The sequence below is a fragment of the Pituophis catenifer genome, unplaced genomic scaffold (assembly GCF_029215685.1).
Source record: "Pituophis catenifer annectens isolate HBS135680 unplaced genomic scaffold, rPitCat1.0.hap2 SCAF_1, whole genome shotgun sequence".
Taxonomy (NCBI): domain Eukaryota; kingdom Metazoa; phylum Chordata; class Lepidosauria; order Squamata; family Colubridae; genus Pituophis; species Pituophis catenifer.
The window spans coordinates 13,908,911-13,936,211 of NW_027256881.1; the positions used below are offsets into that span (position 1 = coordinate 13,908,911).

General features: G+C 42.4%; 1 protein-coding gene across 1 annotated transcript in view; it reads left to right on the forward strand.

Annotated features, from left to right (window-relative positions):
* The first annotated feature begins 5,171 nt into the window (after positions 1–5,171).
* UBE2G1 (ubiquitin conjugating enzyme E2 G1) overlaps positions 5,172–27,301 on the forward strand; it is an 87,370-nt gene continuing 65,240 nt past the window's right edge. Inside the window, exon 1 of the mRNA XM_070932073.1 lies at positions 5,172–5,193. Coding sequence (XP_070788174.1) covers positions 5,187–5,193 — 7 coding nt within the window. The 5' untranslated portion in view covers positions 5,172–5,186. The remainder of the gene's footprint in view (positions 5,194–27,301) is intronic.

Sequence of the window (27,301 nt, forward strand, 5' to 3'; positions counted from 1 at the left end):
CAGCATTGTTTTTAATTGTTCATTTTGTATTCTGCTGTAATCTCTAATCTCCTGCAGGAGGAAGTATTATTGTTTGCATTATTTTGCATTTTAGCCTATCCTGCTCTCTCTCTCTCCCTCCCTCCCTCCCTCCCTCCCTCTCTCTCTCTCTCTCTCTCTCTCTCTCTCTCATATATTAGTGTGCATTTTTTGTATATGCATTGTTTTAAACTGAAGAACTACTGTATATCCTGGTTTGTATACAGGTAGTCTTCAACTTACAACAGTTCATTTAGTGACCGTTCGTAGTTACAACAGCACTGAAAAAAGTGACTTAGGGCCATTTTTCACACTTACGACCGTTGCAGCATTCCCATGGTCACGTCATCAAAATTAAGAAACTTGGGAACTGACTCAATTTATGACCATTGCAGTATCCTGGAGTCATGTAATCACCATTTATGACAAGAAAATCAATGGGAAAGCCAGATTCACTTAATAATGGTGTTACTGGCTTAGGGCCAGGGTATTTGCAAGACCGCCTGCTGCTACCGATAACCTCCCACCAGCCAATACGCTCTCACAGAGAGGGCCTCCTTGGGGTGCCGTCGGTCAGGCAATGTCGGCTGGCGGCCCCCAGGGGGCGAGCCTTCTCTGTGGGGGCACCCGCCCTGTGGAATGAGCTGCCTCCTGGAATACGATTGATCCCGGACCTCCGGACCTTCCGTAAAGCCCTGAAGACGTTTTTATTCCATCAAGCCGGCCTAGCCTAAATGGTTTTTTAATTGGGATTTTAAATTTTATGGATTTGGGGTTTTAAATTGGATAGCCAGTGATTTAATTCTTTTTAATTCTTTTAACTTTTGCATTCATATGTTTTTTAATTTTGGCTGTTCACCGCCCTGAGTCCCTTTTGGGAGAAGGGCGGTATACAAATAAAATAAATAAAAATAAATAAAATAAACTGCAGTGATTGACTTAACAACGGTGGCAAGGAAGGTCGTAAAACGGGTTGCAAAATTCACTAAACAAGTGTCTCACTTTGCAACAAAAATTTGGGGCTCTGTTGTGATCGTAAGTCGAAGATTATGTGTATTAGCTGAAAAGCATACAATTAGGAAAATTCACACTGAAATAATCCATGAATGCCCTATCTCGTCTACCCTTAACTGGAGTGAAAGCTAGCCCTTAGATTCCCAGCAGTGCATTTAAACCACAGAAAGTGAACCCCAGTTTTTGTACAGGAAGGAAGAATTTCTTTTCAGCTGTTGCAGAAGCAAACAGCTATTTGAGGGGGAATCTTACCATCATGAGTAGATTCTAGCTGTCTTCTTCAACATGGTGCCCTCCAAAACTAAATATCATTTAGTTTTAGTTACTTGAGGTAAACCGCTCCAAACTTGATTGCAGAAAATACGACTTCAGCAACAGAGTTCTTAATGCCTGGAATGCACTACCTGATTCTGTGGTTACTTCCCCAAACTCCCATAACTTTAACCTTAGATTGTCTACTGTTAACCTCACCCCATTCCTAAGAGGTCTGTAAGGGGCGTGCATAAGAGCACCAGCGTGCCTACTGTCCCTGTCCTACTGTCCCCTTTTATTTGTATCCATTTCCTGTATTCATAATCATGTTTATACTTATATCTGTGATCTTATATATGCTTTATATATGTTTATACTTATATCTGTGATCTTATATATGCTTGACAAAATAAATAAAATAAAATAAAATAAAATAAAATAAAATAAAATAAAATAAAATAAAATAAAATAAAATAAAATAAAATAAAATAAAATAAAATAAAATAAAATAAAATAAAATAAAATAAATCATGCTGGGAGGAGATGATTGGAAATCTCCTACACATCTGGAAAAGTGTTTGGAGACTTCAATTGGTCCAGAACGCAGCCGCGTAAGCTATCGTGGGTGCACCTAGTTACACCCACATTACACCAATTCTCCGCGAGCTGCACTGGCTCCCTATTGGTCTCCGGTCACAATTCAAGGTGTTGGTTATTACCTTTAAAGCCCTTCATGGCTCAGGGCCAGGGTATCTTCGAGACCATCTTCTACCGCATAACTCCCAACGACCGGTAAGATCCCACAGAGTTGGTCTCCTCCGGGTCCCGTCAGCTAAACAATGCCTGCTGGCGGGCCTGCGGGGGAGGGCCTTCTCTGTGGCTGCCCCAGCTCTCTGGAACCAGTTACCTCCTGAGGTCCGGACCATCCCCACCCTATTGGCCTTCCAAAAAGCGGTGAAGACCTGGCTTTTCCGGCAGGCCTGGGGCTGTTGATCTCGCTCTTGCGATCCGGTGAGATCCGGCCATGAATGGCGTGAATGAGTTTTAATGTTTTTAATGTTTTTAATTCTTAAATGTTTTTTATAATGATTTTAAATGCATTGTGAGCCGCCCTGAGTCTTTGGAGAGGGGCGGCATACAAATTGAATTAATAAAATAAAAATAAAATAAAATAAAAAGAAGGCAGGAGTAGGTCGTCCCTTGGTTACATCTTTCCCTACAAAGTATGCACCAATCTCATACTTGGTTTCACAAGTCTTCTTCCCATTCTCACACAGAGAATCACACACATGCACCAGGAAATATATTTTGCACAGTTCCCTTGTATTCTGAAATGGGGAAGTTGCATTGATGAGAGTCTACTTCTAACACTCCAGATCTGCAAGGTAAGGAGAGATCAGCTAGAAGCTATAATCACGAGGACATTGTGATAAAATAAATGTTAGTCATTTAAAGCTACTATCACCAGTCCATTGTTGAGCAACATCACATTCCAAAGCTCTGAGAAATAACTGTTTTGACCACCTTGTTTATAAAAATATATCAACATCGGTGCAATCCTGACCTCTAGAGGCAAGAGGAGGAGGCTATTCTACAAGTGGACGCCACCACCAAGAAATGTTTACTTTGGATAACCACTCCTCTCACCTCATGTATGCCGGGAATATATATTAAGTTACAGATACAGAGTTACAGGGTAATAGATTTGGAAGTGTCCTTGGAGGTCTTCTAATCCAACCCTTTGCTCAAGTAGTAGACCCTATACCAGAGAAGTGGCTGTCCATAACGGATGAACTGGATCTTCCTAGAGGAGACGAGACTGCACATCAGATTCTCCCAGTCTTGTTTCCTCCATTTTAAAAAAAGTTTCCATTTAACAATCCATAAAGGAGGGAATGATGAAATATTGTCCAATCCCTTCCAACTGAAAATGCTTTGTGTCTTCTCTATAAAAAAGTAAAGATTCCCCTCACACATATGTTCTAGTCGTTCCCGACTCTAGGGGGCGGTACTCATCTCCGTTTCCAAGCCGAAGAGCCAGCGCTGTCCGAAGATGTCTCCGTGATCATGTGGCCGGATAAATGCCAAAGGCGCATGGAACACTGTTCCCTTCTCAACACAGGTGGTCCCTATTTTTCTCCTTGCATTTCTTACGTGCTTTAGAACTGCTAGGTTGGCAGAAGCTGGGACAAGTAACAGGAGCTCACCCTGTTACGCGGCACTAGGGATTTGAACCGCTGAACTGCCGACCTTTCGATCAGCAAGCTCAGCGTCTTAGCTACTGAGCCACCGCGTCCCAATCTATAGAGAGTTTCAATCATCCAGGTTATGATTGTCCTAAAGTGCTTTTTCAAGAGGAACCAGACTTTTAAAATTTTTCCTTGAAGACGAAAGTCATAACTTCGAATGATTGCTAAACAACCAGTGATAATTCACAACTGCTTGCACTGTCTTTTATTGATCCTGAATCTCCCACCATTTAGTTTCAGTGGGGGAATTGGAGTCCTAACAGTTCTTTTCTCCCCATTTTCCATGCCACACTCTGACCCAACTCTCCAAATTAACCACCCCCAAAGTCTTTCTTAATAAACCATTCCTTTAATAATAACAATTGCCCTTTCCTGTACCTTTCCTCCTCTACAATATCTTCTTATGACATGTAAACTATAAGCATTGTTACACCAGCATAGCTGGCATTTTAAAGAATATCCACCCGCTTTTTTGGAGAACCCTTTTTGGATAATTTAGCAATCTCTTTCCGTTCTTACTAGTCTGAATAATTTGATGGTCCAAGATCCAAAAGCACCTCTATTCCCAACACTCCAAAATCCTCCAATCTCTGGCAGGGTGGAATATGGAATAACATTGCAACATGCTTTTGCATAACCTTGCTTGTCTCACATATCCAAATGTACAGGCTGAGTATTGAGAGAAACAGGACGGTGGCCAGACTAAATTTATCTCTGATGTCCTGTCAATTACCATGAAAGCAAAACAGCTTGCCTGAACAGCGGACATTTTCCTCTTCCACGAAATCTGCTTCCTGTAAGTTAACTGAAACCTTCCAGATTTCTTCCAGGGCTCTTGTTCCAGTTCCTACCAGCAACATGAAGGTAAACTCATCAACGGGCGGTGAAAAGTTGATCTGACTGTAATCTCCAGAGAACCATGAAGGAGCAGGGAAGAGCCACAAAATCTACCCTCTAATGATCATCCCAATTTTAATAGCTCAGATCAGGAAGCCCTAATGGAAGGTGCATATTTACCGATTAACTAAAGTATATTAGTTTTTCTCCCTGCAGCGTATTCCAGAAGCACATTGCTTAATGCCTTAATGGGACCTGTAACCTTGACAAGGTTTTCCAGGCTCTGTTGCAATCTAAAGGCAGCTCCCCCTTCCCCCATCCACTCCTTGGCAAAACAGGCTTTTGTTTATTCTTCTCCACCTCTTCCTAGAACCAGAGGAAACTTACTGCTGGATCGAAAGAAGCTGATAAAGGCAAAAGGAGCCGTTAGAGTTTGGGATTGCTCTTTCCTGGCTTTGGCTGGGTTCACTTCACATGTAAGGGAAGAAGGGTTGGAGGCTAAACTGTATGATAAACAGTTGAGAGAACTAAGTAGATCCAGCCTAGAGAAGAGAAGGATTAGGGGGGAATGTGATAACTGTCTTCCAGTACTTTCACAAAGAGGGGATTGACTTATTCTCAAAGCACCTGAGGACAGGACAAGAAGTAATGGGTGGAAGCTTGCTAAAGAGATCCAAGCAGCGGTGGGATTCAGCCGGTTTGGACTGGTTTGGGAAAACCGGATGTTAATTTTAATCTGATTCACCGAACCAGTTGTTGCAAGGACTGGCTGCCCCTCCTCTCCCCTCCCAGGAGTCTTCACGCAGCCCGTTTCAAATGCCAGGTAAGTGCAGGGGCCATGCGGAGGCTCTGGGAGGGTGAAAAACGGGCCTACCGGAAGTACTGGAAGTCTGAAAACGGACCCATTTCCAGCCTCCGGAGGGCCTCTGGAGCCCAGGGTAGGCCGTTTTTGCCCTCCCGGAGGCTCAAAAAAATCCTCCGGAGTCTGGGGAGGGTGAAAACATCCCCCCCGTGGTGCAGGAGGCCAAGTAGACCACGCCCACCATGGCCACGCCCACCCAGCAACCGGGCACAGAACTGGTTACTAAAACTTCTGAATCCCAACCCTGGATCCAACCTAGAAGTAGGGAGAAATTTTCTGACAGTGAGAACAATTAATCAGTGGAATAGCTTGCCTCTTGGAGTTGTGGGTGCTCCATTATTGGAGGTTTTCAAAAATAGACTGGAAAACCATTTCATTGGGAAGGTAGGAGGTTCCTGCCAAGAGACCTCCAAGGTTTCCTTCCAGCTCTATGATTCTATGCTCTATGATCCAAGCTTAAAATGGGTTTGATTGTTCTATGATTTACTGAACATAATCCAGGTGACCATTTTATACTTTAGTGTGACTTCATATGTACGATGAAAGTTAGGTAAATGGTGTGTAAGCCTATATTGTGAATGCAATCAGAAAGATTTGTGCCTTTTTTAACTAGATGAGATGCCCTGAGAGTCAAACCTCAATTTCTGGTCTTCAATGCTGGCTTCAGTCTTAAGGCTGTGTAATTGAATACATACATACATACATACATACATACATACATACATACATACAACATAAACAAAGTAATAGGTGGGTAAAAATGTCAAATCCAGTCCGAACAACTGGTTGATTGTGTGATGCACCATAATAGTAAAATAAATAAATAAAAGTAATAATTAATAATTTAAAAATTAATTAATTAAAAAGAAAACAAGAACAAACAAAAAATTCAAAAGGCAGAATCTATGGACCACTGGATCATTTTCTGCCATCAGTTTTCTATGTTTCTGTGAACACGATTAAGTTACCCATGCAAAAAATCTGACAAATCATCATAATGAAATTAGTCACACAAAAGTTAAATAATACATAATATTGGCACTGTCAGTACCAAAGAGCTGCAAAATTGGAACAGGTGTTCCTAAAAGCGAAACATTTTGCACTGCCAGTACCAGACAAATTTTAGCAAAGAGATATTCTGAATACTGGGAACATGCATGGGCCTCCCATGTGAATATATATTGCACCCCTCGTGATGGAGTAATACCAGAGGTGGGTTTCAGCAGGTTCTGACCAGTTCTGGAGAACCGGTAGCGGAAATTTTGAGTAGTTCAGACAACCGGTAAATACCACGGTCTGACTGGCCCTGCCCCCATCTATTCTCTGCCTCCTGAGTCCCAGCTGATCAGGAGGAAATGGAGACTTTACAGTATCGCCATTTCTTGCCACGCCCACCAAGCCACACCACGCCATGCCACGCCCACCAAGCCATGCTCACAGAACTGGTAGTAAAAAATGTTGAATCCCACCACTGAGTTAATACATACAAATGTGTCCTCTGAAAACCTGAAGACACTGTAAAATTTGTAAAAATTGTGTAATTCTCAAATATTGAAGCTGCAGGGAGGGATATCTGCAGGGGAAATAGAGAGACAAGTAGTGCCACACTCATCACAATGTTATGAAAATTGCGTAATTTGTGTCACCAGTATGATGACATCATGGCATAATTATGACTGCAACAGGGTGCCGATGGCCTCAAACCTCAAAGGGTGTTATCAGTAAAGAGCCCATCAGGGCAATGAAATGATGATGAAGGCAATTTGGCTACACAGTATTTATTCTAGGTTTGGATAGTCTATATCAGATATATATTGATGGTCGTGCTCATTTGGTTCTATGAGGAAGTTATTTGCTCAATACAGCTTCAGGTTCAAAAGGTTGTTTTATTATTTACAAATATATACATGCATACAATAATGAGCAGGGTGTCCTGTTGCATTTTAACCCTGACTGTATGACTCAGATATTGAGAGGAGAGAGAAGTTCACGTGTTTTTCTCGCTGAGAGATAGATGAGACAGAGGGAAAAAAAGGGGAAGATATCCAAGTGGTTTCTAGGTAAGAGTCCAATAAGAGAATTCATTGGCTGATATAGTCACATGTGATGTCTGTAAAGACTTAACCCCTTCTAGTCTCTGGTGCATCATATGCAGGCAATATCTGACAGTCTATTACCGGCAAATATCTATTACTGACAGATAGACAGATATGAATGGGATGAACCAGGAAGAATCATAGAAAAGGCAGTCTGAAGTCAGAGCTGGTTGCTGAGTGCCCAAAATGTGGTCATGTGACCACCTGGGGGGACAGCCATTGGAACTTCGGAACTGGGTCATAAACACCTTTTGGGGAGTCCGTCATAATTTCAAACAGTTGCTAAGTAACAGGTCATAAATTGAAGACGACCTATATGCAAGCCCCAAACAATGCATCACTTCTGTATGGAGGCACCAACAGGTGTTCTGCATGGACTCATTCCCACCCTGGTGCACTGTTTTGGCTTCATAACCAAAGAGCTGCAAACCCCTATCAGGTACATGCATTGCAAAGGTAAAGGTAAAGGTTTCCCCTGTCCAGTTGTATCCAACTCTAAGGAGTGGTGCTCATCTCCATTTTTTAGCCGAGGGAGCCAAAAAATGGTCCAAAGATACTTCTGTGGTCATGTGGCTAGCATGACTGTACACTGAGGTGTATGGAATGCTGTTACCTTCCCATCAAAGTGGTACCTATTTATCTACTTGCATTTGCATGCTTTCAAACTGGAATGATGCGGTGGCCTAGAGGTGGAGCTCTCGCCTCACAATCAGGAGGCTGTGAATTCGATCCTAGGTAGAGGCAGATATTTCTCTCTCTAGGCACGATGAGAATATATCTGCTGAATATAACTCTGCATTGGCGACAGGAAGGGCATCCGGCCAGTAAACACTAAGCTCCAATCAGTTGCCCAGACTCCACCCCACACGGGATTATGAGGTCATTAAATTAAGATTATTTGTATGCTTTCGAATTGCTAGATGGGCAGGAGCTGCGCCAAGTAACAGGAGTTCACCCCGTCACACCAAGCTTAGGTCTTGAACTGCCAACCTTCCAGTCGACCGCTAGGCCACAATGATTTTTAAAAGTCCTATTTGAAGCCTCCCTAGTGGGAAGAGCTGAGGGACGCCTTAACTTATAAAGTTCAGCTAGCTGTGCTTTTGACAACATAGAGGGCGGCACATTTCTGACTAGTGACCACTTCTCCCACTCCTCATTCGTAAATCAAAATTCCACTAGTTTCGATGGCAATAAGATCAATATGGGGAATTCGCTTTTACGGGGAAGAGCAGGAATTGAATTCTCATATTCAGGCAGTCTGGCTTTCCATCTGTCGCAAAACAAATAACTCCAAATGTTCTGCAAGATGGAAGGTAACAATAAAATCAAGTTGACAATGTGAAAACAGTAATGCACCTGTACTGGTTTCAACAAGGTAGAAGAAAATATTTTCTCATGTTGTTGCGAGAGAAACTGTGAAAAGGTATCATCTCCCCTGAGCTAAGAAGGCTTCTGGCTTACCAATGCCACCATCTTGTTTTAAATGGGTATGTCTAGTTTAATGAAAAGAATCAGTAGGGATGACATGATAGCAGTGTTCCAATATCTCAGAAGCTGCCACAAAGAAGAGGGAGTCAAGCTATTCTCCAGAGCATCTGAAGGCAGGACAAGAAGCAATGGGTGGAAACTAATCAAGGAGAGAAGCAACTTAGAACTAAGGAGAAATTTCCTGACAGTTAGAACAATTAATCAGTGGAACAACTTGCCTCCAGAAGTTGTTGGTGCTCCAATACTGGAAGTTTTTAAGAAGATGTTGGATAACCATTTGTCTGAAGTAATAGAGGGTTTCCTGCCTAAGCAGGGGGTTGGACTAGAAGACCTCCAAGGTCCCTTCCAACTCTGTTATTCTAATTTAATTTTTAAATTTTGCCCTGGAACTTCCTGGAAGCCTTCCATCCAATGCTAACTATATCTGATCCCATTTAATCATCCAAGAGCAGCCAAATTTGGCTTAAATGCTACACCTTGATGGACAAAGTGGAAACATGGGTGTTGCATCCTGTCAACATGACAGTTGCTTTACTTACTGATGACTTTGTCTACTACCATTCTTTTAGACAAAGGTGGCTTCCTTTCTGAATACAGGGACGCTGTATATGCTGAATTATTAACTTAATTTTGGGAGTATGTATCAATGTCAAAAGTAACCAGCAATCTGAATATTAGTTTTAATTTTGAGACCTTTTATGGACTATAATTTTGCACACAGATTTCTGTCACAGCTGAAATTCAGATGACTTTAAAGCCCCTTTAAAGATTGACCATAACAGTACTAATTTAGAATTCTTGTTAATTCTTATATTTTTCATTAATTTGACTGTTAAATCTTATCAACTGCAATTTTAATCAGTTTTTGAAGTACTAAAGTGATACATAATCATAAGTTTATTTGTCAAGCATATATAAGATAACAGGTAAAAGTATAAACATAATTTGAATACATGAAAAGAGTAAGTAAAAAGGAATATTAGGACAGAAACGGAAGGCACGCTGGTGCACTTATGCACGCCCCTTTCAGACTTCTTAGGAATGGGGTGAGGTCAACAGTAGACAGTTTAAGGTTAAAGTTTTGGGGGTTTGGGGAAGAAACTACAGAGTCAGGTAGTGCATTCCAGGCATTGACCACTCTGTTACTGAAGTCATATTTTCTGCAATCAAGTTTGGAACAGTTTACCTTGAGATTGTATCTATTGTTTGCTCGTGTATTGTGGTTGAAGCTGAAGTAGTCATTGACAGGAAGGACAGATAATTTTATGTACTATGCTTAGGTCAGACTGAAGTCGGCGTAGTTTGGTTCAGTATTACCCGTAAAGGAATGGCAGACAGCTTTTCCTTTTTAAAAAAAATTAAGTAACTTTTATATTTTGAACACCCTCAATGATTTCTGTTTTCTATTTCCATTATTTTTATTTCTTTATTATAGTTAATTTTTTTAAAAAAAGTATTTTTGTTCTGACCCAAACTATTTCTAAGAGTACAATCTATAGCACATCACTCAAAAGCCAAATGCATTGGTCTCTGCAAGGGTGACACAAGGGGCAAATGATGAAACGTGTGTTGTGACATCTCACTGCAAACCAAGTGACTTACGTATTACATGCAATGTTGCAACATGAGTTGGACAAGCGGTGGTTTGCACTGTGATGCCACAATATATGTTTTGCCACTCTTGTGTCTTGTACCGGATGCCTTCAGCCAAGGGTGTCCCTTATTTGGAAAAAATGCTTTATGGACTTTCCCTAAAGGGAGGAACCTCTGGTTGGAAACTAAGATACCTTCTTGTCAAATTAGTACAGATTAAAGGTATTAAGAGTCAGGTGCAAGAGTATAAATTTGTATGTAGGAGTGGTCTGTTTCTTGGGATTTAAATGTTCTAGATCAGGGGTGTCAAACTGGATTTCTTTGAGGGACGGATCTGCATTGTAGTTCTCCTCCGCGGGCCGGCCAAGGAGGGGGGGAACAAAATGGATGCCTCCTGCAGCATCCTGCTGGCCAAAACGGGGTGCGGGAGGTGCATGCAGTCCTCCCATGCCCATTTTCGGCCTGGCCAGCCTCCTACAGCACCCTAAGGGTCAAAACGGGGTGCAGATGGGCCGTGTGCAGCCCCCCTGCACCCTGTTTTGACCAGCAGGGTGCTGCAGGAGGCTGTCCAGGCCCTGTTTTGGCTGCCAGAGGCACCGTGGGCCGGTCCTTTGCTATTTCCAGGCTGGCCCCATGGGCCAGATATAAGCACCCCGTGGGCCGGATTCAGCCCGTGGGCCTTGAGCTTAACACCCCTGCTCTAATTGTATTTCTGCATTAGAGGGTTCTAAGCCACCACTGAGTCACGGATATGTGCATCAGTGTAAAACATGTCCATAAGAGTGGCAGTCAGGGTTTCAGTGAGCTGGCTGTTGCATCTAGCATACCTGAAGAGAGCCTGATTGGGAATGGATCGTTTTGCTAAGAAACATTTTATATAGAAAACTTATAAAGGTAAAGGTAAAGATGTTCCCCTTGCACATATGTGCTAGTCATTCCTGACTCTAGGGGGTGTTTCAAAGCTGAAGAGCCAGCTCTATCTGATGATGATTCCGTGGTCATGTGGCTGGCATGACTAAATGCCAAAGGCACCCGGAACACTGTTACCTTCCTACCAAAGGTGGTCCCTATTTTTCTACTTGCATTTTTTACGTGCTTTCGAACTGCTAGGTTGGCAGAAGCTGGGACAAGTAACGGGAGCTCACTCCGTTATGTGGCGCTAGGGATTTGAACCGCCGAACTGCTGACCTTTCTGATCAACAAGCTCAGCGTCTTAGCCACTGAGCCACCGCGTTCCACAGAAAACATTTAGGAAACCAAAATACACTTTCAAATTCCTAACCTCAAAAGATAGCATGTTTCTTCCATTCCATAGGGACCTCGGAGAACTCTTTGCATTAAGACCTGCCATGTTTATGCAATTTATGGCACTTATCCTCTATCATGAAAAAACATAATGTGAGAGCAGATGGAAGTGTTGCCAACATTTGCAAAAGAACCAGTGCTCCCAAAATAAAATGTACACGGATGTGTAGTACATGAACTACATGGAATTATATCTCTTCCTTCATCTTCTTATGGGGAAGGATTCCCCCACCCCCATCCCCAGCCTCCAGCAATTATTGGAAAGAAAACGGTGACTTGGCTGCAGGCCAGAAACATTGCGGATAAAATCATCCTGGTGGATTATTCAGTGTTACACTGTGTGCTTTGGTTTGCAGAGATACCAGTGACAGGTAAAGCATGGCTCTGTGTAAACAAGCTTGTGTTGGGCTGATCCAAATGTATTTAAAAAGGATTAAGAGGCACATAAAATGCCTGTAGTACCATATAATGACGGTGATCAATCTGCCACCTTCCAGGTGTTGTAGATCTCCAACAGCCAAGAACTCAGCCATCTGTGCCTGGAGGACAGGCAAAAAAAGAAAGCGACATCATGTTGATCATCATGCAAATTATGATTGTGATGTCATCCAGGCTTCTACCAGATACCTATGGCTAGTATACCCAACAGTGAGGGATTTAGAGTGACATAATTTCTCCTTTCTTGCCATACACTCCAACTGCTCCTTATGCCAGGCAACATGTTGATGTGAATTTTCTAGCAATCTCATCCCTTGAAGTTTTAACACTTTCCACTACAAATTAACTCTTGGAAGTGGCACACCTCATCTCTATTGCAAATGCATGTGAATAAGGTGAGGCTAAAATATTTAGCTTTCTATGGCTAAACATTTTTATTTATTTACTTGCATATTGTACTTCTACACCCTCTGATATTCTGAATCTCTGAACCATTCACAGAACAAAAGTTAAATTCAGAAAGAGATTGGACAACCTTTCGTCTGACATGCTACAGGTAGTCCTCGACATGTAACAGTTCATATAGTGACCATTCAAAGTTACAACATCACTGAAAAAAGTGACTTAAGACCATTTTTTTATATATGTGTATATAAATATATGTTGGAGTAATGCTTATTCTACTTTATTCTACTATTAGAATAATCTAATAGTAGATTATTCTACTATTGAATAGTAAATAGAAATGATAGAATAGAGAACTACAAAAGCAAAGTATGTAAGTTGATTCGAAATGCTGTAAAATTACCATTAATGTTATGTAATGTTCAATACGTTACATTTTGACGTGTTTTGTTTTTATATATGTGTGATTGTTTTTTGTGTTGTTTTTAAAGACAAACTGTTTAATAAAAATTATTTAATTAATTAATTTATTATTAAGACCGTTGTAGCATCCCCACGGTCACATGATTTATATTCAAACGCTTGACAACTGACTCACATTTATGACGGTTGCAGGATCCTGGAGTTATGCCTTTTGTGACCTTCTGACAAGCAAAGTCAATGGGGGAAGCCAGTGGTGAAATCCAAAATTCTTTACTACCGGTTCTGTGGGTGTGGCTTGGTGGGCGTGGCTTGGTGGGCGTGGCAGGGGAAGGATACTGCAAAATCCCCATTCCCTCCTCACTCCTGGGGGAAGGATATTGCAAAATCCCCATTCCCACCCCACTCTGGCCAGCCAGAGGTGATATTTACCGGTTCCCCAAACTACTCAAAATTTCCGCTACCAGTTCTACAGAACCTGTCAGAATCTGCTGGATTTCACCCCTAGGGGAAGCCAAATTCGCTTAACAACCGTGTTACTAATTTAACAGCTGCAGTGATTCACTTAACAGCTGTGGCAAGAAAAGTTGTAAAATGGGGCAGAGCACACTGAACAAATTTTTCACTTAACAACATAAATTTTGGACTCCCTTGTGGTCATAAGTTGAGGACTACCTATATACGGTTGGACTGCTTGAGCAGGGGGCTGAACAAGAAGACTTACAATGTCCCTTCCAACTCTGTTCTTCTATTACGTTATAAGTGCATAATAAAGCAAAGATACATTTCAAAGAGCTGTGGAATATATTTATTTATTAGTATTATTTATTTATTTATTTATTATTTATTATTTTTATGCCGCCTTTCTTCCGAGGGACTCAAGGCGGCTTACAAAATGACAATTTCCAATACAAATCACAACAAAATAAAATTAAAATCAACACCCCAATTAAAACAGTTTAAAATTATAACAGTGTACACCCAAACGGATCAGTTGAGTTGACGGAAGAGCCACGTCTTCAGCTCACGATGGAAGGAAAGGAGGTCGGGGGCTGTCCTGAGCTCGGTGAGCAATCCATTCCAGAGGGTCGGGGCTCCCACAGAGAACCCTCTCCTCCTGGGGGCCGTCAGCCGACATTGTTTGGCCGACAGCACCCTGAGGAGGCCCACACTGTGAGAACGCACGGGTCGATGGGAGAGCGGCAGGAGATGGTCCTGCAAGTACCCCGGGCCTAAGCCATGAAGGGCTTTATAGGTAAGCACCAGCACCTTGAAATGAATCCGGAACGCCACCGGCAGCCAGTGCAGCTCACGCAGGAGAGGTGTTACACGGGAGTATCGAGAAGCCCCCGTAATTACCCGCGCGGCTGCATTCTGGACTAGCTGGAGCCTCTGGACGCATCCCAAGGGCAGCCCCATGGAATAAAAGCAAAGGACTAAAAAAACACTCTAGTAAATCAAGTGACGAATCTTTTCAGGTTGGACACCATTAAAGAAGGTGAAATTAAGGTATGGATGGATACTGTGCTTACCTGAAACATAAACTAGGTTTTTACCCCCTGAATAATTTATTTTTAAAATAGTCAAATCTTAAGGTGAGTCACTGAAAATAGGGTAATGGGATTAGGTTTTTAAAATCATTCTGGTGTAGGGAATCATCTTAAATTCAGGGCTGAGTAAATATGGCATACAGATAGTCTTCAACTTACAACCATTCGTTTAGTGACTTTTCAAAGTTACAATGGCGCTTTTGACACTTGTGGCTGTGGCAGCATCCCATGGTCACATGATCAAAATTTGGACACTTGGCAACTGACTCATATTTATGGCGGTTTCTGGAGTCATGCGATCACCTTTTATGACCTTCTGACAAGAAAGTCAACGGGGAAGCCAAATTCACTTTACAGCCATGTTATTTATTTATTATTTATTTATTTTTCATATTTGTATACTACTCCCGAAGGACTCAGGGCGGTGAACAGCCATAATAAATACAAATACATATAGAAGTTAAAAACTATTAAAAAACTATTAAAAAACAGATTAACATTAATTAAAATTAACAACTGCAGTGATTCGCTTAACAACTGCCACAAGAAAAGCTGTAAAATAGGGCAAAACTCAAAACAACGGTCTCACTTAGCAACAGAAATATGGGGCTCAATGGGATCATAAATCAATGATTACCTCTACATGAAAGGAGGAGATATATTACCACATCACCACCATCATATGAATTCATTGTTCCAAAACTAACAGTTGGACTGGAGATTATTTTAATATTGGTATAAAAAACAGGGGAATTAGGGAATCTGTGTGTTTTTCTGTCTGAGTCTTCAGATTTAGCTTGAGCAGACTGAGTCTCAGTCTGCACCACAGGGATTAAATCTGGGATGTCAAACGCATGTCATCACAGCTGCGTCACATGACATTATCGGGGGTTTTCCTCCCTTCGCTAAAACGGGCGTGGGCGTGGCCAGCGCATGATGCATCTGGCCCGCGGGCTGGGAGTTTGACAGCCCTGGATTAAACAAAGAGACTGGTACAGGTGCAGACTGAGTCAGCTGTCCCAGAACCTGAACTAGCCAAAAATCTGAGCCCAGAATCACATCATAAATTGAGAAGAACAAAGGAAACTTACTTGGCTAGGAGAACTAGGAGAAACAGAGGGATAGAATCAAGATCACATGAAGCCGAGGTGGCGCAGTGGTTAGAGTGCAGTACTGCAGCTACTTCAACTGACTGCTAGTTCAGCAGATCAGCAGATCAAATCTCACCGGCTCAAGGTTGACTCAGCCTTCCATCTTTCCAAGGTGGGTAAAATGAGGACCCAGATTGTTGGGGGCAATATGCTAATGCTAATGCAATATGCTAATATGCAATATGCTATATGCTAACTTTGTAAACCGCTTAGAGTGGGCTGTAAAGCACTATGAAGTGGTATAGAAGTATAAACAATAAAAAGTGTCAATACCACTTTATAATGCCTTGATAAGGTCACACTTGAAATACAGCATCCAGTTTTGGTCACCAGGATGTAAAAAAGATGTTGAGACTCTAGAAAGAGTGCAGAGAAGAGCAACAAAGATGATTAGGGGACTGGAGGCTAAAACATATGAAGAACGGTTGCAGGAACTGGGTATGTCTAGTTTAATGAAAAGAAGGACTAGGTGAGACATGACAGCAGTATTCCAATATCTCAGGGGCTGCCACAAAGAAGAGGGGGTCAAGCTATTCTCCAAAACACCTGAGGGCAGGACAAGAAGCAATGGGTGGAAACTAATCAAGGAGAGAAGTAACTTAGAACTAAGGAGAAATTTCCTGACAGTTAGAACAATTAAATCAGTGGAAAAACTTGCCTCCAGAAGTTATTGGTGCTCCAACACTGGAAGTTTTTAAGAAGATGTTGGATAACCATTTGTCTGAAGTGGTGTAGGGTTTCCTGCCTAAGCAGGGGGTTGGACTAGAAGACCTCCAGGGTCCCTTCCAACTCTGTTATTCTATTCATTTTTAACAAACTTGAAACTTAATTTCTTATATTCAGAAGTTACGATCTGTCTACCTGCTAACTGTTGGCATACAACTGGAATAGATCGAACTCTCCATTTTGAAAGTATCTTCTACTGACAAGATTATGTAAAACAACAATAATTGATGGAACTCCGGGGAATATGCAGAAGCCAGTCCCTTATCCAAGGGACTCCTGAGAATATGCAGAAGCAAGAGAGCAAATTAATTGCTTGCAGAAATTCAGTCACCAAATATAACTGAGAAGTCATGTGTTCTTTTTCCCAAAAGGTTTCTTGGAACATATCAACGATAGAAGTAGGAGAGCAAATACACTGTGAACAGTTGTAGATGATATTTGAACTAGATCATGGCATCAGGCGGGATTGTTGTTGGATCTTATTACACAAGTGGGACGTGGAGCAAAATTCTGCAGCGCGCTTGGTTTTAGGTGAATCCTCTTTCATGGTATTGCCTCGCCAGCCAACTTTTCTTCTCTCTCCTTTCACCAGTCGGCATTCTGTAGACACTGTTGCATACATCTGGACCTCCCTGAGCTGTTTGGTGGGGACTTTCTCTATATTTTTTAATGTTCCTACTCCAGTAAACCTCAGATACTGGGTGATACAGCTTTGGCTCAGAAAGATTCGATCTTGATAGATAAGAATTTATTGTGATTTTTTTTGCAGAGGAAAAAAAAACCCAGCATACCGGTAGCTGTATTTTCTAATCTATTTATTTTGATGATGAAGGTGTTTTTTGAAACCTTGTTTCTCATTTCATAGTTCACTTTCTCCAAGCCAGAAGACTTTAATGGATCAAATGGAAACAGAACAGGTGAAAAAAATAGGAGTAGGAATAACAATAGTACTTAGACTTATATACCGCTTCACAGTGCTTTACAGCCCTCTCTAAGCGTTTTACAGAGTCAGCCTATTTTACCAACCTTGGAAGGATGGAAGGTTGAGTCAACCTTGAGCCGGTCATAGTCAAACTCCTGGCAGTGAGCAGAGTTATCCTACAATACTGCATCCTAACCACTGCGCCACCATGGCTCCTAAATTTTCTAAAGAAATACAATAATAAATAAATAAATGTTCCTAATCAGAGGTGGGTTTCAGCAGGTTCAGACCAGTTCTGGAGAACAGGTAGTGGAAATTTTGAGTAGTTCAGAGAACCGGTAAATACCACCTCTGACTGGCCCCACCTCCATCTATTCTCTCCCTCCCGAGTCCCAGCTGATCGGAGGAAATGGGGATTTTGCAATAACCTTCCACTGCATTGGGGTGAGAATGGAGATTTTACAGTATCCTTCCCCTGCCACGCCCACAAAGCCATGCCCACAAAGCCATGCCACACCCACAGAACTGGTAGTAAAAAAATTTGAAACCCACCACTGTTCCTAATGGTTCCAATATTGCAGTCTTTCCAACAACTATGTGAAAATATATTCCGCTCAGAGGGATCTCTATATGATGAACACAAGAGTAAGAAATTTTAGAGTTTTGATGACTAGATTAAAAAGCGAGAACAGGAAAAACCTAGTTAAAACTAAGAGTTTTCTGGCCATGGCTAAAAAGCACAGTAGCTGGAGCTAGACCTAATACAAATCTTGGTTTGTTTATACATGTCTAAAAGTTTGAGTAGGAACTTTTGAAATCTGAGCTTGAAATCTCAGAACTTTATGGTGAGAAAAGGAGGGATACACCTTTCTGAAATCAGTGAATGGTGGCTAAATTTTTTGAAACTTTGCATCCAAGTCCAAATTATCTGGACTGGTTCCATGGGCAGCTGGGACCCAGATAAAGATGTGAAGTTACTGCCAAGTGATGACCTTATAAGATTGCACTGTATGGCTAAGATATTAGAGAACTGTGTGTAACTTTCAGTACTTAGAACTATGATCAGGCTTTCTATTAATAGACTTGTCCAAAGCGGATGTTCATAGATAGACTAATGGTTGGCAAAAGCATTTTAAGTGAATGAAATACTGCCCTGTTATGTCTGCTGAACTGTGTCTTTTTACAAATGTTTTAGGGAATTGATATACCAAAACGGCATACAGGTAGAACTACCAATTGGAACATTTTTCAGTTTGGATCCATAATTAGGTAATGGGGCTCAGAGGTGAATGCCTCTTTTCCATGCACATGATCTAAAGTTCGGTCTTAACGTTTCCAGGTATGTCAAGGAATGTGCCTAAAATCCAGGAGAGCTGGTTCTGTCATTATCAGTAATACTGGGTTAGATAGAGTGATGTATTGCCCCTGGTTTTTTTTTTTTTTTTTTTTAATTTGATTTATATGCCGCCCTTCTCCGGAGACTCAGGGCGGCTTACAATGTGCTCAGCAATAGCCTTCATACTTTTGTATATTTTATACAAAGTCAGCTTATTGCCCCCACAAACTGGGTCCTCATTTAACCTACCTTAGAAAGGATGGAAGGCTGAGTCAACCTTGAGCCTTGGAGAGATTCGAACCAGCAGTAAATTGCAGGCAGCTGTGTTAATAACAGGGTGCTTTAAACCACTGTAGTACCAAGGCTCTGGTTCAGACCGGTTCTATAGAACCGGTAGTAAAACCGGCGGGAGGCTCCGCCTACCAACCCCGACATCATCAGGAAGCTTCTGCGCATGCGTAAAGCGCGCACACGGCCCCATTGCAAACCAGTAGTAAAGGTAAGTAGAATCCACCCCTGGTTAGATATACTACAAATCATGTATGCATTTCCAGAAAAGTACAACAATACGGCAGGTATAATAAAAACTCAGTTGTTTTGAGTTTCATCTCACGTTGATAAAAAGGGTGATCAAAACAGGGATATGGACTGTTTTTCCCCCCTAAAAGTGGCAAACTAACAGCCTCCTAAATTGAAAAAGTGTGAGAAAACAGAAATTACAGAATAGAAAGAAACCTTAGAGGTCATAATACTTCAAATCTTGTTTAACGCAGGATCCACTGAAGCATTTCTGACCAGTGACAATTCAAACCAGTGGTGGGTTTCAACATTTTTTACTACCGGTTCTGTGGGTGTGGCTTAGTGGGCGTGGCGGGGCTTGGTGGGCATGGCAGGGGAAGGATACTGTAAAATCTCCATTCCCACCCCACTCCAAGGGAAGAATACTGTAAAATCTCCATTCCTTCTCCAATCCAGGGGAAGGTTACTGCAAAATCCCCATTTCCTCCCAATCAGCTGGGTCTCGGGAGGTAGAGAATAGATGGGGGTGGGGCCAGTCAGAATTTTTACTACCAGTTCTCCAAACTACTCAAAATTTCTGCTACTGGTTCTCCAGAACTGGTCAGAACCTGCAGAAACCCACCTCTGATTCAAACTCTTATGACTTCCAGCAAGGGAGAAAATATTTCAGATGGCAGCTTGTTCCACCGGCTAATAGCTCATACAGTCAGAAATTCCTCTTGATGCCTACCTAACCTGAACCTACTATGGGGATGTATTGTGGGAGGGTCTGCTCTTGATCATAGTTACATGACCTAGGCCCCTCATTGTGATGACATCTAGATAGGGTGCAATTTCTCATCACATCTAAACCAGATGGGGCCACCTTTCTATCAAGCTAATTGTCCTCCAGGAGGCTTTTCTGCTGATTCTGAATAAACAAAGACGACAATGCCATGACCCCTCTGGAGCTCAGGACTCTAACAGTGGTGGAATCCCGGGAAGCTTTGATAGCTCATCTATGACTGGCTTTATCAATATCTTTGGTTTGTGATGTTTAATGGCCCTCTAAGTGAAGTCTTGCAATGCATAAGTTACACAGCTGTTGAAAAGAAACGAATGCTGAATCTATTTCAGCTCTTCCATCGATGTGATTGAAATGGCCATAAGGAAGATGATGCGATGTTAATACGACATGCAAATTATTGTTGGAGATAAAATGTGGAATAAAGAGGTGTGTCAGTTATTGACCAAATAGCAATAGCACTTTGACTTATATACCACTTCACAGTGCTTTACAGCCCTCTCTAAGCAGTTCACAGAGTCAGTCTATTTTACCAACAATCTGGGTCCTCATTTTACCAACTCCGGAAGGATGGAAAGCTGAGTCAATCTTGAGCCTGTGAGAATCGACTGTTGAACTGCTGACAGCTGGCAGTCAGCAGAAGTAGCCTGCAGTACTGCATTCTAACCACTGTGCCACCACGGATCTTCCCAGGCTGTTATGCAGAGGCTGTTGAGAAACATCTCCAACAGTTTATGCCAGGGCTGTCAAACTCCTGGCCCACGGCCGGGATGCGTCACGTGCTGGCCACACCCACACCCAGTTTAGCGAAGGGAAAAAAAGTCCCAATACGTCACGTGACGACGCCATGATGATGTGAATTTGACACCCCTGGTTTATGTGGTCTCCATCTTTTTATGGCAATCCTTCTGACATTGGAAGATTTTATCATATCAGCGTTCTTTCTGCAAGCAAAACACCACTAAAACCCTTTAATTGCTCCTTTTGTCCTTGATTTCATCATTTTGGTAGCTTATCTTCTAAACTTTTTTTAACAGTAGTGCTCAGAACCAAATAAAATATTCCAGATAAGATCTGACCAGGACAGGGTGCAATTGAATAGTTACTTCCCATGATCTGGGCTCTATATTCTCTCTATGCAATATAGCATTTTCATATTCATAACATTTTAACCTCATCATATTGCTGGCTCGTGTTCAACTTGCCCTCAACAAGGATATCCAGTTCCCTTTCCTGTGTATTATTATCAAGCCATTTGTCCACCATCCCATAGTTGTTTTTCCCACAGGGATGAAAAACATCACATTTCTCTCACTTAGATTTTATTTTGTTCATTTTAGTCCTCTGCTCAAGTCTGTCTTTTGAATCTTTTCTCTTTTATCTAAATTAACCATCTCTTCCAGCTTTGTGTCATCTGCAAACTTTGTTAGTTAGCTCCCTCAATTCCTTCATCTAATTCACTAATAAACAGGGCCTAGGACAGAGCCCTATGGCACTCCACTCAGTACTTCCCTTCAAGGTGAAATGGAACCATTAATAAACACTCAGACAACTGTGATCCTACATCATCATCATCATCATCATCATCATCATCATCATCATCATCATATTCATTATTTATTATTATTATTATTATTATTATTATTATTATTATTATTATTATTATTATTATTATCTGGTTGTCGAAAACCAAAACATACAATTTATTGACATCACAGTACGAGGAAGATGCCAGAGTCGAAGAAAAAGAACTGGAAAAAATCATGAAATATCGCAACCTGGCCATTGAAACTACACGGGTATGGATGAAACATGTAACCGTGATACCCATTGTCATCGGGGCACTTGGTATTATGTCCAAGAATTTTATAAGATACATCAACAAATTGCAGCTTCCTGCAATAACACCAGCGGAACGGCAAAAAAACTGCGCTACTTGGAACTTCGTACACCTTAAGAAAGTACTTGGTTGATACCTAGGACGCTGGCAGCAATCCGTATCAACCATTAGCACCAGTCAATGCTTTTTGTGATGCATTTTTGAATGTTCAGTTGACTGAGTTTCATGTTTAATGAATAAAGTAAATATTCGTATCATCCAGCCCACATTTTATGAATAATATTATGAGGCATTTTATCAAAGGCTTTGTTGAGGACCAAATGCCACAGTTTCTCATAAGAAACTTATACAGGTAATCCTCGTTTTACGACCACAACTGAGCCCAAAAATTATGTGGTTAACAGCTTTTCTTGCCACAGTTGTAAAGTGAATTGTTGCCAGTGGTGGGATCCTGCCGGTTTAACAACCGGTTTGGTCATTACGTGTTTTGCTGCGCCTGTGCAGTTTTAACAAAACTAACCTTCCACGTTACTTCTGGGGAGTAACACAGCTGAGGCACGGCAATCTGCTCTGCCACGCGAATCAGCTGAGAGGATAAAGGTAAGTAAAGCGCAGGGGTGGGCAGGTGGGCCCACCTGATCGTCAGAGTGAACCGGTTCGCTTCCAGCTGATTGTCAGAGCTACCAGTTCGTCCAAACCGATCAGAACCAGCTGAATCTCACCCCTGATTGTTGCAGTTGTTAAGTTAGTAACCTGGTTGTTAAGTGAATCTGGCTTCCCCAGATTCACTTCCCTTGGTAATTTCATCATATCCTATATACACAGTCCCCTTATGAATGCCTGCATACACAACAACATATCACGACTGCATACAGCTGCTTTAGCTCCTCTTTAAGGAATCACTCATCATGACATACATCTTCTTCCTTAGGATGGTTCTTGGGTTATTTTGATTCACGGGGTCTCAAGTGTCTTCTACAATGTCCTGTGGCATAGTTTGCTTACGGAGTTGCTGTTCACTCTCTCTGGCACTGGCACTGGCACTGGCACTGAGTGATTCCGGTTCTTTTTGCATCTTTGAGTCACATGCTTTCACATTTCTGCCAAATTTCTGCTGAAATTTGCTCTTTGCTCTCTCCATTGCTTGTTCAGTGAGCTTTCCCGTGTCAAATTACCTATTTATTTATTTAATTAAATTTACTTTGGAGTAAACATGGATATGCTGTATAAGTCTTGATTGGGCTTGTACAAAATGTTGGATTGCTTTGGAGCAAGGGTCTCCAACCTTGGCAAAATTTAATCCTGGCGCACTTCAACTCCCAGAATTTTTTTGGCTGGGGAATTCTGGGAGTTGAAGTCTGCCAGGCTTAAAGTTGCCAAGGTTGGAGACCCCAGATTCGGAGGACTTAGGAGGAGTTATTTACGGGACCGCCTGCTGCCGCAAACGGCCTCCCACCGGCCAGTACACTCTCACAGAGAGGGACTCCTCCAGGTGCCATCAGCCAAACAATGTCGGCTGGTGGCCCCCAGGGGGAGAGCCTTCTCTGTGGGGGCACCTACTATCTGGAACGATCTCCCCCCGGAGATACGGAGGATCCCGGATCTACGCACCTTCCGCCGCGCTCTCAAGACCTTTTTATTTCACCAGGCTGGTCTGGCCTGACCTTTCCCATTCTCTTTTTAATGTAAATTTTAATGTAAATTTTAATTTGTTCTTAACCTGGGGTTTTAAATTTGTCTTGCGCTAAATTGATTTAATTCAATTTTACTTCTGCTCTTAAATTTTTGTATTCTATGTGTTTTATCCTGTCCCCGTTCACTGCCCTAAGTCCTTCGGGAGTATACAAATTAAATAAAATGAAATGAAAAATGAAAAAATGAGTCCACATCTGTCCACAACTCTCTAAAACAGCTGCATCTTTAACTAGGATCTGAATCAGGGGTGAGTTCTACTTACCTTTACTACCGGTTCGCTGATGACGACATCCGGGGCGGTGGGCAGGGCCTCCCACCAGTTTTACTACCGGTTCTTGTGAACCGGTCCAAACAGGGGGCAACCCACCACTGATCTGAATCCAAAGTGCTGCACACAATCCTAGTGCTGAATTTGTGTGGCATGTGTAAGTTTTTCTTAATTTCCAGCATAGATAGTCAAACTTGGCTTGAACATAGCATAAAATGTCTCAATGAATGGCTCCTCAATATTGCATAATTCAGCTGCTCCAGTCACCCTTATTTTAAACATGGCTATGAACTACCACAACATATCTATCATTCTTTATGTTTCATCTACATGTTGTCAGAAGACTAAGAGAAAACAACACCTTTGTTTCTCTTATCTCTTCTATAAATGGCTGAATGCAAAATGTTCTCTAAACAGGTGGCTACAGGCCTTACTTTATGGATGTCAGGTCCCTGCCAGGACACTGTCATTGCGAAGATGAGGAGGTTGTTTCATGGGTTTGGATCGGGGTGAAATCCCAGCAGGTTCTGACAGGTTCTGGAGAACCGGTAGCAAAAATTTTGAGTAGTTCGGAGAACTGGCAAATGCTATCTCTGGCTGGCCCCAGAGTTGGGTGGGAATGGGGATTTTGCAATATCCTTCCCCCAGGATTGGGGAGGGAATGGGGATTTTGCAGTATCCTTCCCCTGACACGCCCACCAAGCCACACCACGCCCACCAAGCCACACCCACAGAACCGGTAGTAAAAAAATTTAGATTTCATCACTGGCTTGGATGCTTTGAATACTTTCGCTTTTGCTGTAAACGCATGGGAATTAGGGAGGGGGACTGAGTCGATGTGATGGACCTCCTCCCAGCCGGTTCCAGCCTGTTACCAAGATCATGGTGTCCTGAGGATGAACTGTTATCACCTTCCCGCCTCAGAGTTCTCATAACACCTTCGTGGCACCATATTGGCTACTGGTGGACTGGGGAATTGGGGTGAGGGTTGAATGGGGAAAATAGCTTAGCACCGTGATGGCAAACCTATGGCACGTGTGCCACAGCTGGCACACAGAGCCCTCTCTGCGGGCACGCGAGCCATCACCCAGCTCAGCTCCACCACGCATGTGTCTCCCGCCGGCCAACTGATTTTCAGGATGTGCAGAGGGTGGGGCGCATGTGGGAGATGCACATGCATGCACGGGGGGGGGGGGTTGTATGCATGTGCAGGGTCGGGGCGGAGTGTGGGGGTGTGGTGTTCCCACTGCAGCCTATTTTTGGGCACAGGAGGCTGCGGGGAGGCCAGCTAGGCCCAAAATGGGGCATGGGGGAAGCAGCCCACCTCCCTGGCCCATTTTTGGGCCCAGGAGGCTGCAGAGAGGCCTGCTAGGCCAAAAATGGGGGGCGGGGGGGGTCACACGCGCATGCGAGGGGGGAAATGAGATCCGCTTTGTGCAGGATTTTCAGACTCCACTTGAGTCTGCAATCTCTTTCTCTATGTAAAAGTTGTTTCAAGAGTCATGCTTTCCTGAGAAGAATGCTAAAGCAGGTCCTTACATTAGGCGGATTCTGCAAAGTGGTCAACCTGGAGAGGCACTGTGGGGACTGTGCAAATGATGTCCACCCAAGGCAGCGATGAAGAGGAAGCTGAATGTTGGGGTGAAGCCTCAGCCAAGGCTGACTCAGGATCAAATGCTGGCAGATGGATGGAGGAGGTTGTGGGCCTGGGGGACTCAGCAAAGCCCAGATGGTCCATAGGAGTCGGGAAGAAGGATGATTGGGAAGGGAAGACAAAGGGAGTCATCCTCACCCAAGGCAATCACCAATGGAAAGAGGAGCTGGAGGTGCTGGGAGACAAGGAGGGGGAAGGGAATGAACCTGACCATGCCGACCTCTTCATGAAACAAGCCATATGATACATGATGGATGCATTCCAGAATCTAAAGGCATGAGAGGTACTGGCTTGGATGCAGTGGTGGGATTCAGCTGGTTCTCTCCGGATCATGCGAACCGGTAGCAGCTACTGTGGGAGGCTCCGCCCACCCACCCAGACATAATGTGCGACTACTGCGCATGTGCAAAATTCCTGACAGACAAATTGCATACTATATCCCTCAATTTTCTAACGTTTAGCCCCTGTACTTTCATCACAAATTGTTGCCGCTACTTCATGCACACAACATCTTATATCAGCCCCATTCTCTTTATTTGTAAATTTTGTTTTTTTTTTTAATTTGATTTATATGCCGCCCTTCTCCGAAGACTCAGGGCGGCTTACAATGTGCTCAGCAATAGCCTTCATCCTTTTGTATATTTATACAAAGTCAGCTTATTGCCCCCACAACTGGGTCCTCAATTTACCTACCTTAGAAAGGCTGGAGACAGTGTGGAACATTCGATACGTTGAGAGACTCCTATGTAAAACAAATCCACAAGTATAGAATGAGGAATATTTAATCTGCCGGGACAGTAGTTTGAAATAATGAGAAACTTGAAGGCAAATTGAAAAAAACGGGAAATATTTATCTCTAACAAGAGAAGCAGTGGGTTGGTATCACTATTTTATTTATTTATTTATTTATTTATTTATTTATTTATTTATTTATTGTCATATTTATATGCTGCCCTTCTCCCGAGGGACTCGGGCCGGCTCACAGAATAAAACTATTCATTTCAAGTATGAATAATATTGCATGGAAGGAAGTGTCTATGGAGATTCTCAGTCATCCAGGTCATGGTTGTCTCAAAGGTGCTTTTTCAAGAGGCAACTGGACTTTCTTAGTTTTTCCTTGAAGATGTTGCGCTTCTCATCCAAGAAGCTTCTTCAGCTCTCATCTAAGAAGCTTCTTCAGAAGTGAAAAAGCTTCTTGGATGAGAAGCGAAATGTCTTCAAAGAAAAACAAGTCCAGTTGCCTCTTGAAAAAGCACCTTTGGGGCATAGAAGGAAAGTAAGCTCTGTTCTTTAAAATGACAGAAGGGAAAATATGAAATAAGAGTTTTATGGTAATTTACAAACAGATATATTTCTATCATGTCTGGGGCGGGAGGGGAATCCTAGCAGCAAGAAAAAATTAATGGAACCAATTACTCAGAAGGATGATGGCTTTTCCTTTGCTGGTTCTTTCCAGAACTAGACACCTCTCTAATGGGCGTGCTTTAATTTGGATTTTTGCTGGGAACAAAGAAGCTTCATAGCATAACATCTAATGGTGCAGTTATGAGAGTAAGAAGCTTAAGTACATAGAAAAAGAAGCACCAAATACAGATGATCTGGTTTGTATGCAAAGCCAGAGTCAACCAATATGTTTTTTTAAAGATCAGCAGGGGTGCCTCTGTAAGCATGTTGGTGGGGTCAGCTCACAGTGTGAAGAGCCAGGAAAAAGGCCTCAGTGGCATCATTTCACATATGTAATTTCTCCATGGGAAAATACAGCGAGTCCCATATTCTTGTTTGAAACAACTGAAGGTTTTCATCCAGGCATTTGCAAGATGAGACTAGTTACCCTTTTAAATAAAAAATCCAATATTATTGGATTTTTTAATTACTCTAT